Source organism: Eschrichtius robustus, chromosome 12 (genome assembly GCF_028021215.1).
Source record: "Eschrichtius robustus isolate mEscRob2 chromosome 12, mEscRob2.pri, whole genome shotgun sequence".
Taxonomy (NCBI): Eukaryota; Metazoa; Chordata; class Mammalia; order Artiodactyla; family Eschrichtiidae; genus Eschrichtius; species Eschrichtius robustus.
In genome coordinates, this window is record NC_090835.1 from 75705933 (window position 1) to 75720777 (window position 14845).

At 34.8% G+C, this 14845-nt stretch overlaps 1 protein-coding gene across 4 annotated transcripts in view; it reads left to right on the plus strand.

Annotated features, from left to right (window-relative positions):
* The window catches only part of UBR2 (ubiquitin protein ligase E3 component n-recognin 2), a 116005-nt gene that overhangs the window by 34130 nt on the left and 67030 nt on the right, over positions 1-14845 (plus strand). For all 4 annotated transcript variants that reach the window (XM_068557112.1, XM_068557111.1, XM_068557113.1 and 1 more), the window contains exons 4-7: positions 1686-1799; positions 8485-8615; positions 10547-10685; positions 11201-11263. In XM_068557112.1, the coding sequence (XP_068413213.1) occupies positions 1686-1799; positions 8485-8615; positions 10547-10685; positions 11201-11263 (447 nt within the window). The remainder of the gene's footprint in view (positions 1-1685; positions 1800-8484; positions 8616-10546; positions 10686-11200; positions 11264-14845) is intronic.

A 14845-nucleotide genomic window follows, 5' to 3' on the forward strand; every position in this document is an offset into this window, starting at 1 on the left:
TGGAACACATGGTTTAAGATGAAAAGACTATAGATAGCAGCTCTTTCAGTATTGGTTTTCAACTAGTTTGTTTTGTTATTTTTTTTTAATGTTTATTATCTTTATAATTCTAGGTTTATAAAGCAAGTTATCAAAAATTAGAGGATAAAGGTGAGAGTTAAAATGCAAGAGGGAGGTTCTGAAGGGAGATGAGTGAGCAATTAAGTAAAAGTGACAGGATTATACCTTTAAGAAATGGTTCTATCTATTGGTCAGCTTCTGCAGAAGATTTGTCATTTCTTAATATTAAAGAGGCATCTACTACAATGTAGAAAAGGGCCGACTTCAGAACAAAAGACTAACCAATTTTTTTTTTTTTTTAACTGCTGTAATGCAATCGTTACTTTTCCAAAAATCAAGTATGTTTGCTTTTAAGTCAGGGATACAAAATACGTAGGCAGATTATTGCTAAGCCTGTCCTGGTTCCTCTACTGGAAGCTGAAGACAGAGCTATGAACATTCAAAAATTTAGGGAACTGTTAGTAGCTGGAACTTTTCACCCTAATCTCAAATAAAGATAGAGAAGAAATACTGCAATCTTCTTATTAATTCAAGACTTTTGATTCAGGACTTTTCCTCCTGTTTGTTTTTATTTACTCTACCCGAGTATTGTTAACAGTGAACTAAAACAGCTGCAAAATTGAATTCATATTTTTATATGTTCTTTTTATTTTCATAAATCAGTAAGAGAATCCTAGTTTCCTTTAAACTGTTCTACCTATCTTTGGTTACCAGAACATGCATAAAAGCTATAGGGTGAGGTTATCATTTTCCGTATGGCTGCCTGCCCATGTTTCTTGGCATATATCTTTACAGCCCCTAAGAATAACTGTCATTTGTGAGTTTACATTAATTACCTTGTGATATGTAACACACAAATACTTACTTTGGGCAAGATATGAAAGGCTGTTTCTAAAATTTCCTTCTCATACCCATCTATAAACTCTCACAGTATTTTTTTAAAAAGCAGAATTTCCAGTCTACTAATTATTAAATAATAGGTTTTATCTTGCCAGATTCCTTGAATCATTGCTACATCTTAAGGAAGCATGAATAATTTTGAAGCCCACAGGTGGTAAAAGGTTTTATGACTAGGCACTCCATGTTTCTGTTTCCAGAGCTTCCTTCCTTTTCAAAGAATGCTATTTAGAGAGTGTTAGAAAAGAAAAATAAACTATTTCTAGTTTTTTTGGTCACTTTCTCTAATGCAGATGCACTCTTATTAGACTTTTGTAGAAGACAGCAGCTATAGGAATCTTTGTCACTCTTGAATCTGTTATGTTATAACCTGGTAGCATAGATACCAACAGTATACCAATTTAGCCAAAACCTAGCAAGAAAACCCTTGTTATTTTCCTAATTAGGAAGTCATGCAAGTGGACATATTTTACCTCTTTAAAATAGCTGTAGCTTGCTAGACACTACAGAGTAGCTTATTTTATTTTGAAATCACTTAAATTAGCCTATAGGCTTATTTAAAATCAGCTTTAAAACATTGAGAGGTTTGGCATTTTATTTAATTTTATCCCTCCAAAGAAATTAACACTTCAGCAATGTTATTTCCTTAGCACTTGATATTCCTATTTATAATCCGATAGCCCTCAGTAAATACTTATTGACAAGATACTTTACAATTTTTTTTCAAGATGACAACATCAGGAGGTGGAGGTTTCTGTGACTGTGGTGATACTGAAGCTTGGAAAGAGGGTCCTTACTGTCAGAAACATGAACTTAACTCCTCTGAAATTGAGGAAGAAGAGGTAAAAACATTTTCACAAAATTGTTCCTAAGGAAGTACTGTTAACCATGTGTTTGAAATATTTTCAGACATAAGAATTAGGTTATAATATAGCAATGGATAAGTAAAATATCAATAGTCCTCTCACTATTAACAGTGACCAAGTATATATTTCGAAAGTTTTTTGCATTTTATGGATGGCATACCATTACTAGTAGAACACACTTGAAATTATAGAAATTTAATTTAATTTGGACTTCTGCATTTGTTTGTTTTATTTTAAGCATATATGAGTTTTTTTAAGTCCTCATTTATTATTAAAGGGATTATTTTTCCTATATATGTAGATCAGTTAACTTAGTTGGTTTTTGTTTGTTTTGTGACTAAGACTTTGTAGATCAGATACCTTTCTTATCTGTAGTCCTACATGGCAGCCAATCCTACTCATCATCTCCTGGTAAATCAATGTCATTGGATATGTGATGGGACCAAACACTGGGATGATAGCTCAGTACAAGTTATACTCGTTCCAGCTGTAAATATGTGCTTTCTAAAATTGTTGTTGCTCCTTTATTATTTTTCTCTAAATGATATTTGTAATGAAATAATGGGCTCTCACTAAATAAATACTTGAAACTCTGCCGTTTGTGACAATCTGATGTTTGATTTAAGATCCTTATTTCAGATTTTAATTTTAAATGGCAGAGAGGTGGGTACATTAAAAGAACTTATGCATTGTTAGTAAGTAGGTCTGATACCGATCTGGGGCAAGTGGACATTAATAGTCCTTCCTAGTGCACATGTCTTCCTGGTCTCAGATATTTTAACAGAATGACCGGAGAACTTATGGTGTAGGACAGTATCTTTTAGACTGTGTTTCACTGTGTTTTAGACAGATGAAAATTTGTGCAAAATGATTCAGTGCTATAGAAAACATATATATTTGTGTTTCATTTGCTTTGTGCATGTGTTCTAGGATTTGCTACAGAGAGATGCCAAGTGATCAGGGTTTCAGATTTCTCTACTGCAATTGGAGCAGCTCTGTTTTTATCTCTTACATATTGGGTTGGCATTCTGTATATAAAAATATAAGTAAGGCAAACAAAGACATAATTGGAAAAAATGGTTTTGCTTTTAAAAAATAATTGAAAGCTAGTGTAAAACTTTAGGACTCTGGGAGAAAATATTTGCAAGTCATATCTGATAAGTGTCTGGTATCCAGAATATATATCTTGCAACTCAACAACAAAAAGACAACACAATTAAAAATGGCCAAAGGACCTGAATAGACATTTCTCCAAAGAAGATATAATACAAGTGACCAACAAACACATGAAAACATGCTCAAGAGTATTAGTCATTAGGGAAATGTAAATCAAAACCACAGTGAGATACCACTTCACACCCACTAGGATGGCTGTAATCAAAAAAGTGGCAAATAGGTGTTGGCGAGGCTATAGAGAAATTGGAACTCTGTACAGTGCTAGTGGGAATGCAAAATGATTTAGCACTGTGGAAAACAGTTTGGCTATTCCTCAAATGTTAAACATTGCCATGTAAGCCTGTAATTTCACTTCTAGGTATATACCCAAAAGAATTAAAAACAAATATTCAAATAAGTACATGCACACACATTAGTAGCAGCATTATTCATAATAGCCAAAAGGTGGAAACAGTCAAAATGTCTATCAGTATGTGAATGGATAAACATACAGTGTAATATTACTTAGCTGTAAAAAGGAATGAAGTACTGATACATGTTGCAACGTGGATGAACTTTCAAAACATCATGCTAAGTGAAAGAAGCCAGACACGAAGGGTCACATACTGTATGATTCCATTTATGTGAAATATCCAGAATAAATAAGTCTGTAGAGAACACAGACTGGTGGTTGCCAGGGAATAGGGAAGGGAGAAATGGAGAAAAACTGCTTAATGGGTAAGGGGTTTTACTTTGTTGAAGTGATAGAAATGTTTTAGAACTAGATAGAGGTGATTGTGGCTCAACATTATGAATGTACTAGATACCACCAGATTGTTCACTTTAAATTTTCTAAGAAAAATTATGAATCCGCCTGCAGTTACTCTCTTGGCTTTATCCTCATACATTAGTGGGGTAGCTATCAAATAATGAAGACTCTGGTTAGTTTCCTGAATTTTTAGAAGATGCCAGCAAAATAACCTGCCTGGCTGAAATTGTATGGTCCTGCCTGGAGAATATATATTCCAGCAACTTGACAGAGGATCGAACCTCCAGACTTTGCCATTTAATTCCTATTTAAGAATTCAGTTAAGAGAAATGAAGTCTTCGAGAAAAGACTATAAGATATTAAAAAGATAACAAATAACATTATATTTAGCATACCTGGTCCCCACTCATTAAATCCATACATTATCTAGGGTTTTTCTATTTTATGCTTGAAATGGAAGAAGGCTATACAATATTTGAAATGAACCTTTTTAGCCTGTCATAGAATTGTTTTTATTGAATATAATTTTTTTGTTATACATTCAGCCTACATCTTAAGAAAAAGTTGGAAAAAATTTGATTATATACTTCTGTTGGGGTAGTGTTTAGAAGTTCCACAGGTCTTCTCAACTTTTGGCATTTGGGGTGGGACATTCTTCATTGTACAGGCCAGATCTTGTCTGCAACCTGTTACTGGCACCACCATAATCGAAGAATGGTTTTTATATTTTTAAATAGTTGAAGAAAAATCAATAAGGGTAATATTTTGTGGCATGTGAAGATTATGTGAAATTCAAATTTCATTATCCATAAATAAAATTTTATTGCAACACAGCCACGCTTAATTGTTCATGTACTGTCTATAGCTGCTTTTCCACTACAACAGCAAAACTGAGTAGCTATGACAGAGACCCTGTAGCCTGCAAAAACTAAAATACTTACTGACTCTTCACAGAAAAACTTTACTGACCCCAGGTGTACACTGTCAGAAGCACTGTGTTTATTATACCTAATTCCCACTCATTAAATGGTAATAGCATCTTCCATCACTGTGACAACAATAAATGCCCAACTAGGTTTCCAAATGGGCCCTTGAGCACGGGGGGTGAGTACGGAGGCTGGTGGGATGGTACCTTTCCTATTGTCTCCTTTGTTGATCTTTATAAAAAACCGTAAGAAATTTCTCTTAGGTCTCTGCATTAGGAAATGTTACGTTTCTCTTGGTGTGAGTCTGGTAACTGACTGTGTTTCCTTTTGTTGGGGCGTCTTGAAAACAGTTTGTCTGTAGTAGCTGTATGGAAATTTATATGATTGGCATTTATAAACAGACGTTATCTTGACTTCAGTTTATTTTCCTTCCTTTATTTTCATTTTACCTGCTTTGTATATCTTTTTTTTTTTTTTTTTTAAGGAATGGGTTGGACTTGAGGCTGATGCTTTTTTTTTTTTTTTTTTTTTTTTTTTTGGCTGTGTTGGGTCTTCGTTTCTGTGCGAGGGCTTTCTCTAGTTGTGGCAAGCGGGGGTCACTCTTCATCGCGGCGCGCGGGCCTCTCACTATCGCGGCCTCTCTTGTTGCGGAGCATAGGCTCCAGACGCGCAGGCTCAGTAGTTGTGGCTCAACGGGCCTAGCTGCTCCGTGGCATGTGGGATCTTCCCAGACCAGGGCTCGAACCCGTGTCCCCTGCATTAGCAGGCAGATTCTCAACCACTGCGCCACCAGGGAAGCCCTGTATATCTATTTTTTAATACTGTTTTATTACACTGGATGTATTCTAGTTGCTGAAGGGGAATTCCCTGGAGGTCCAGTGGTTAGGACTCCATGTTTTCACTGCCAAGAGTGCAGGTTCAATCCCTGGTCGGGCAACTACGATCCCGCAAGCTGCACTTGGCCAAAAAAAGTTGCTGTAAATCCTTTATGGAATGAAATTTAATTCAATAACATATATTAACTGAATGAACAACCTCAGTGAAAAATTTTTTATCTGAAATTTTCACTTATCAATGCTGCTTTCATCCCATTTGAATATAGATCAGTGGTAACTAGTAGCTGAATATCATGCTAAATACGATTCTTGGGTTATCTCATTTAACTCTCAGAACAGCCCTGTAAGATAAATACTACTGTTACCCATATTTTATAGCTGTGGAAGCTTGAGTCTTAGATTAAGAAACTTGCCTACAGTGTCCCACATAGTAAGTGCTAGAGCTGGGCTTTAAACCTAGGTAGTATAGACAACTCTGACAGTACAGTATACTGGTTTTTGAAAACATTTTTTGGCAGTGGAATTTTTTTTTAATAAAATTTTTATTAAGAAATCCCAATAATAAAACAGATAAAAGCAGTATTACTAATGAATTTATTTTTTATAAGTTGGAATGTATATTTATTTCTTGTTAGAAAGTCGATTCATAACTTTGGTTTCTAGTTTATTTCTAGTTTTAGTTGGGCAGTGTGGAGAAAACCCTCATTCATACCTTATTTGCATATGACAACAGTTAAACTCTATTATAATATGTGCTTACTTTTTTTTCTTTTTTTTTTTTAAGATTGATTGATTGATTTTTTTGGCTGCATCGGGTCTAGTTGCTGCATGCAGGACCTTTCGTTGCAGCGTGCAGGCTCTTCATTGTGGTGTGTGGGCTTCTCTCTAGTTGTGGTGGCAGGTCTTCTCTTCTCTAGTTGTGGCACGCAGGCTCCAGGGCGCGTGGGCTCTGTAATCGTGGCTCGCAGGTTCCAGAGTGCATGGGCTCCGTAGTTTGCAGCACGCAGGCTCAGTAGTTGTGGCGCATAGGCTTAGTTGCCCTGCAGCATGTAGGATCTTAGTTCCCTGACCAGGGATTGAACCCGCGTCCCCTGCATCATAAGGCAGATTCTTTACCACTGGACCACCAGGGAAGTCCCAACCACAGGTAACCTTTTTAACAGCATGCTATTCTTCTAGTTTGGAAGAATAATAAATCAAAGTTGACTCACTGACAAAGGCTTGCATTCTCTAACATAAATGTCACCAAAAACAATTATTAGTCTTAGATAATACAACATAGGATGAGATGGTTATTTATTTTCTCATTCCAACTGACTTATGCTGTGATACGAGCACTTGGAACAGAAGTCTTTTCAAATAGCATTTAATTTACCATTGTACACGAGTAGACTTGCATAGCCTCGCATCTCTTCACTTCAGAAATAATGTTTCTTCATCAGTAACCCATTCTCAAGAAGTTAACATGTGCATACAAAGATGGCAGAAAAATCTGTATCCATAGGCCATTTAAAAATATGGATAATCATATGTTTTTAAACTGGTGTGTATTTCAAATAGGAAACATCTCTACCAGGCCCTGGGATTTTTAGAACAGAGTTTGGACACTCCTGGCTTGGATTCTCAAGAATTGGCGGTTGTTTCTGTCCCAACACCATTTAATTTTTCAATGCTCTAAATGTCTTGTATTATGGGACGTAATTGTTAGAAATGGAATAACTGTATAGTGAGATAGTATCACGAAGAAAACTGAGTTTTGGTTCTACTTTCTGTTTTAGTACAATGTGAGGTTCGTTTTACGATTAATAGCCACTCTTTTATGAATCCCCAGAAGGTACCAGTTCCAATACCTTCTCTGTAACAGGTGGTTTTGCCATGTTAACTTCTAAAGTCTCCATAAGAAATAGTACCAAACCTTGGTAGCAGTATAAAAAAAATTTTTTTTTGATGGGACATATAAAGCAGTTTATTGAGGAGAGTTGTAGGTAAAAAGTGCTGTGTAAGACTTTGGAAAATCTTTTTCTTACTTTACTTCTTACATTCTTTAAGTCCTAGACCCATCTCCTTTAGGAATCTTTGTCTTTTTTCCTTCATCCTTGATATTATTCTCCTTCTCCATTTGTTTTATATCAGTTCCACTAAGCTGATCCTTGGTGAGGATGCACAAAAATGTTCTGTATCCTTATGTATATTTTCAAGAATGTGCTGGTTCCCATTCCATGATGTTGGAATATATTGATTTTCTTATTGAGAGATGAATATAACACTATTTAGCCATTAAGCTAAATAACATGTTTAGATTTGATAAAGCATTAAGATTAGATTGTGTAAAACATTTTGCCAACCTTGACTGAAAGATAACCTTAGAGTATGTTTATAGTAATACTTTTTTACATTAACCTTGAAATTTAGTGACTTATTCACTGTTAAGTCTAATGTACGAAGTTCTCTGTTAAATACATACACAACTTGACTCGCTGAGAGAAAGTGAGTGATTCTTAACATCGAGGAGCAGTTTTCTGACCTTGTTGACTTCTCCCCTTTAGAATCCTCAAAATCAGGCTCTCCTTTAGACCTATAAAACTAAATATTACTTGTCCATCCTTAGATAACATTCCTTTGTTTATTCTGGAAATTGGGGATTAGAGGGATGTGAAGCTGTAACCATGGTTTGATGTTAGGTTTTAAAGATCCTAGAATGCCATTCTAAAATTTTTAGATTTATTTATTAGGCATTGGAGTGCCGTGGAATATCGTGGTTCATATGATTCAGTAATATGGATTATTATGAACAGAATGTTTTAGGAAGTTTGACTTGCTGAGATGTAACATATAGGATCAAATTGAAGAGAAGCTGAAGCTGGAAGATCAGTCAGCTTTTTACAGTAGTATTTTGAGGAGGGAGGCAGAATGGGAAAAAGGAGAATTAATGTACATTTAACACGGTTGCATTTTTTTTTTTTCTGTTCTTTCAGGATCCTCTTGTGCATTTATCAGAAGATGTGATAGCAAGAACTTATAACATTTTTGCTATTATGTTTCGGTATGCAGTAGAGATATTAACCTGGGAAAAGGAAAGTGAATTGCCACCAGATTTAGAGATGGTGTAAGTACAACCCATTTATTCCTTGTATTTGTATTTGCTCACACTCAATTTTAAGCATTTTGATTCTAATTCCTCAAATTAACTTTAATACAGCTAGGATAGAACATAATCTTTTTTAATAATTAGTTTTCAGCATAATAATAACCTTGGTTTTATAGTTTTTAAATATGTGTGAGCCATTTAATTGGTAAAGGTTTTTCCCTGTTGTCGCTTTCGCTGATTTATAGCCATATTTTAGCCACATCAAGGCTCTACCACTGGTTTCAAGCACAGGCATTTTTCTCTTCTTTGTGTGATAAAGCTGTTAAGTTAACTCTACAGTTCTTTTTGTTTGTTTATGAGATTTGATTAGGGAATGAGCACTTTGATCTAAGTGAGTTTTCTGGTTTGACTAAATGCACAAATTCAATTTTAACCATTTTTGATTCTAAATTTGTATAAAATTTATTCTACACTTTGTGATTCTTCTACAATACATCTAACATTTTTACCATTTGTTCTTAGTTTATTGAGGAAATTGCAAATTTGTGACCAGAGAGCTGGATTCTGCTATAGCTGTATTAAGGTTAAGGGCTTACTTTTCTGCATGAATGTGCTTGCCTCAAGCAGCCTTCTCTTCTACTTTTAATTCTAGCCAAGCTTGTTGGAATTGTATTCTCAGTTAAGGTTGAATACAAGTGAGAGTCTAAAGGACATTGGTGGTGTTTCTTTTTTGCTTTCTCAACAGTGTTCCAAATAATTAGGTTGTAGGTTGTTTTTTAGTAAAATGAGTTAGTATTCCTTTTTTGGAAATGTTGAAAATGGCTTAGTTACCTCATAACTTTATCTTCATGTATTTTGAGTTGGGGACCAACTAAGATCTAAATCTGAGATCCAAATTTAAACCATAGAGAATAGAAGAGTTGTGTTTTTATTTTTCTGTTCCATTGTAAGTTTGGGACCACCAGCATAGAAGGGAAAAGAATCTAACTTGCGCCTCTTGTAATGTTTTCCCATCTTAGTAAATGGCATTTCATCTACCCAGAAACCTGAGTCATGCATATCCACTTAGATTTCAGGTCCAGCTGGTTCTCCCTCTGTCAAATTGTTTACTTCTGTTCATCTCCATTACTACTATGCTAGTCCACATTGTGTTAATTTCATCCTTGGACAACATGACGTCCCTAACTAGACTGCCATATCCACTCGTGTCTCTCATGGTCCATTCTCCACATATAGCCAAAGTGAACTTTAAGACAAATCTGACCATAGCTCCTATTTCACTTTCAAATCTTTGATTGCCTTTAGGATGGCAAAATTGAAATCCATTACAAGGTCTTTAAGATTTCTGCCCCTCTCCAATCTAATCTCCTCCTTCCTCCCTGTGTTCCAGCTCCCAGTATTTACCTTTGCCACCTCAGGGCCTTTGCTTTCACTTTCTTCTAGCCCTTCGCACTGTTGGCTTTGGGGCCCAGATATTATGGTCTCTAACTGGTGGATTGTAGAATTTTTAGCAGCATCCTTGGCCCTTACCCACTGGATGCCAGTGGCACTCCCACCCCAGTCATGACAACCAAAAGTTTCCAGACATTGCCCAGTGGTCATCTATGGAGGGTAGAGAATTGCCCCCACTTGAGCACCACTGATAGCCAATTCTGACTTCAGCTCTCAAATTACTTCTTTGGCAGTACTCTGAACTCCCATACTGGTTTTATCCCACTCTAGTATCCTATTCTTCTTGATAAAAGCGAATTCACATAGATTATATGTATAGTATCTATCTTTCCCACCAGCCAGTAGTGTCATAGAGTGTGGGGACCACAGATGGCTTCATTACAGGTATGTGCCTAGTACCTAGCACGTTCCCTAGAACAAAGTGTGTTCTTAATAAATCATCCTGGAGCAAGGTGATATGCAAATAGATAATATATAATTAATGTTTTATCCCACAGAGAGAAGAGTGACACCTACTATTGCATGCTGTTTAATGATGAGGTTCATACCTATGAACAAGTTATTTATACTCTTCAGAAAGCTGTTAACTGTACACAAAAAGAAGCCATTGGCTTTGCGACTACAGTAGATCGAGATGTAAGTAATTTCATTATATTGATGTCACATAATATATTAAACTTTTAATACAGATAAGTTATCCTAGAAAATTGAGTTAGAGGTATATATGTCTAGGCTATTTTTCTTTAATTTCATATGAATATTGGCCCAAATATATATTGGATATAACTGTAAGCTATTGTCAGAAAGTTTAGGAGGAAACGTAGATACAGTTGCTCTCATCCTACACAGTGGTTAGAAATATTCAGTTATGAAAATAGAAATTATAGCAGCCTAGAAGAATAAATATTGTATTGTTCAAGGATAACAACTTGAACTTATTAATGGCTTGAAAAATGTTAAGATAGCTTTGAAGGAAAATATTTTAATTTACTTTTTAATTAATGAATAGAATAAACATTGTAGATATTAAAAATTGACCAGAGTTGTTATGTGCTCAGATAACACTGTGTTTATTTGTTTACTGTTTCAAAAGTTATTAATATTGAATATAAATATTTTTACAAGTTAATTTCAAATATCTTTATTTACAGGGACGTAGGTCTGTTCGATATGGAGACTTCCAGTATTGTGAACAAGCAAAATCAGTAATTGTGGTAAGTAATTTAAAAATATGTCTACACTCTTATTTTTTATTAGTATAAAACCAGTCCCACATTTTGGTGTTTATGAACACATTTTTCTGCCTTCCTGAATGTAAAGCCACATCAATCAAAAATCATGTTTAAATATATGTTACTTGAGCATTGCTTATTGCTTTATCTAGTTTTTTTTAAACTATGTAAGATTGATACAGAAAATGAATGTTTAGATGAGATATATATGTATATATTTCTGTCTTCTTATTTTTTCATCAGAGACGTCTTAGAAAGTTTTTTGCTTTCTGTTTTGTTTTTGATAGGGTTTCACATTACTTTTTAGGAATTATACTGGCCTTTAGCACCAAGATTAGAATTCAAGGGAAGTTGTTTCTTGGTACCTAATAGCAAGGTATGCTGCATATCCTAATAGCATTTAGTGTATAATTTATCTGAAAGAAAACTATTCCCCACATTTAGATTTATTTTTAAAAGTTAGAATTTATTGTTTTTAACTATTCCATGTAACTGCATTTTATGTAAATGTCCTTTTAAAATATAATTTTATATATTTTATATATTGTGAAATATTTTAAATATACAGATGAAAATGCCTGTGTGCTACATTATACCTTATTTTCTTCATACATATTTTAAATAAATAAAATAGTATAGAAGCCCTTGTATTATCCCTTCTAAATCCCATTCCCCTTCCTCCTTCCCGAGAGATAACTACTTTCATTAATTTATCTTTCATTTTCATACATGCCTTTATATTTCATCTGTTAAATATCCATCCATATTATATGTATTGATTTGGAAGTCTTTAAACATTATATAACAAGATTCATACTGAATGTATTATATTGCAATTTGCCTTTTCATTTCAGTGTTGTTTCTAGATTTATCTGTGTTGATACATGTATCTGTAAGTATTCCATTGATGACTATACCATAATTTTTCCATTCTCCAGTTGATGGACAATTAGGATATTTCCAATTTTTTTCTATAACTATCAGTCCTGCTGTGGTCATTTTTTTGTCCTCTTGTTGCATAGAAGCAAAAGTTTCTCCAGGGTATATACCAAGAAATGGAATTTCTGAGTTGTTAGCTTTTGGGCATTTTCAGCTATACTAGATTTTGCCAAGTTAATCTCCAAAATGGTGGTACCAATATACATCCAACCAGCACTGAAGTAGAGTTCCCATATCTCTACTGCTTTGTCAAAACTATATATTGTCAAATTTTTAGAATTTTGCCAACCTGATGTGTATGAATGGCATCTCATCAGTTAAATTTGCACTGCCTTGATTACTGAGTATCTTATTTCATATTTATTGTATTGGTCGTTTAAGTTTTCTGTGAATTTCTTGTTCATACTCTTTACCCATTTTTTTGTTGTTAGGTTATTTGTCTTTTTCTTACTGATTTGTAAGGACTCTTCACATAATCTGAATCCTGATCTTTTGTTGCAGTGTCTTTTCCTAATATGTGACTTATTTTAAGCTTATTTGTGATGCTTCTCCTTGAGCAAAAGCTTTAATTTTAATGTAGCAAAATATATTTTTCTCTTCATGAGTTTGTGTCTTATTTAAGAAATTCTTTATTGATAACTGGACATACTCAATAATCCATCAGAAACTACACTGTGGTTGTATAAAAAGAACATTCCCATTCTTAGGAAATGTATACTGAAGTTTTTAGGGATAAGGGGACATTATGCATATAACTTAACCTTCAGTGGTTTGTTTTGTTTTTTTTTTTAAATGCTTGTGTGTGTCTGTGTGGAGAAAGATAATGTGCAAATGATAAAGCAATTGGAATAGAATGTTTACAGTAGATGAATCCAGGTAAAGGAGAAGGTGTTTTTTTTCCCTTTACATTTGTTGCTTCATAGTGTTATTTCAGTTTTTCCCTAAAAAATCAGTACTTGTAATCTCTGGTAGTGTCTGCATAGATATACTATATGCATAATATAGAATAGAAAGTCCAGAAATAGATACTAGTATGAGGAAAATCTAGGAAACAAGTACATTCTAAGGGAGGAGGAGAGCTTCTTAACCAAGACTAGAACCCCAGGAGTTAGAAAAGAACTTTTTTTTTTTTTGGCTGCATAAAAAATTTGCATAGGACTTCCCTGGTGGCGCAGTGGTTAAGAATCCGCCTGCCAATGCAGGGGAAACGGGTTCGAGCCCTGGTCCGGGAAGATCCCACATGCCGCAGAGCAACTAAGCCCGTGCGCCACAACTACTGAGCCCGGGTGCTGCAACTACTGAAGCCCACGCACCTGGAGCCCGTGCTCCGCAACAAGAGAAGCCCCCGCAATGAGAAGCCTGCACACTGCAACAAAGAGTAGCCCTCGCTCACGGCAACTAGACAAAGCCCACGCGCAGCAGCAAAGACCCAAAACAGCCATAAATAAATAAATTAAATTTAAAAAAAAAAAAAAAATTTGCATAGCAAAATATTATAAAAAATGTCAGTAGACAGTAGATTTAGAAAAATTATTTCTAACACAAAGGATAGACATTTAATGTTTATGATAAACAGAACACTCATAGATTATCAAGTAGGGAGCAAACAACAAAATAGAAAAATGGGCATAAGATATGAAAAGACGATCACAACAGAGAAGATCTAGGTGGTAAATATATGTAAAAAGAGACTCAAACTCACTAGTTTCGTAAAGTGACAGATTTCATACCCAACAAGATGGAGAAATTAGAGTGATAAAGTACCTTGCTGGCAGAGATGCAGAGAACAGAAATACTCGTGTAAAAATAAATTGCTACCACATAATTGGAAAACAATCTAGTAACATCTATTATCTCTCCTAGGAATTTATCCTGTAAAAATACAAGCACCAGTTAGTGTGTGTACAAAATGTTCAGTACTACGTTTTTTGTAGTCATAGAAGACTGAAAACAAAGAGACTATGAATGCCCTTCTCTAAAGAATGTCTAAATAAATCCACACCACAGAATTTTATGAGTCATTAACCAAAAAAAAAACTGTTAACACAAAGATGCGACAGAATATGTGTAGTATCCCATTTTTTGTAAATCAAATAAAACCTTTATAAATGTGTACATATATAATACATATAGATGGATAAAGTATGCAAAGGTGTACTGTGTTAATGTGGGTTATGGAGGTGGGATGAACTGGTGGGTAGAACGATGATCCAAGCAAAAAAGGAAAAGGGGGGGAAAACATGTTAAACTAAAAGTTTTGATAGACTTAAATAGACATTTATCCAAAGATGATATGCAGATTGCCAAAGCACAGGAAAACATGCTCAGTATTACTAATCACTAGGGGAATGCAAGTAAAAACCACAATAAGATACCACCTCATGTCCATTAGGATGGGTATTAAAAACAAACAACAACAACAACAAAACAATAACAGAAAATCACAGGTATTGGCAAGGATATGGGAAAATTGGAACCCTCGTGCACTACTGGTGGGAATGTAGAATGGTGCGACCACTATGGAAAACAGTATGGTGGTTCCTCTAAAAATTAAAAATAGAATTGCCATATGATCCAGCAGTCTTGCTTCTGGGTATATACACAAAAGATGTGAAAGCAGGGTCT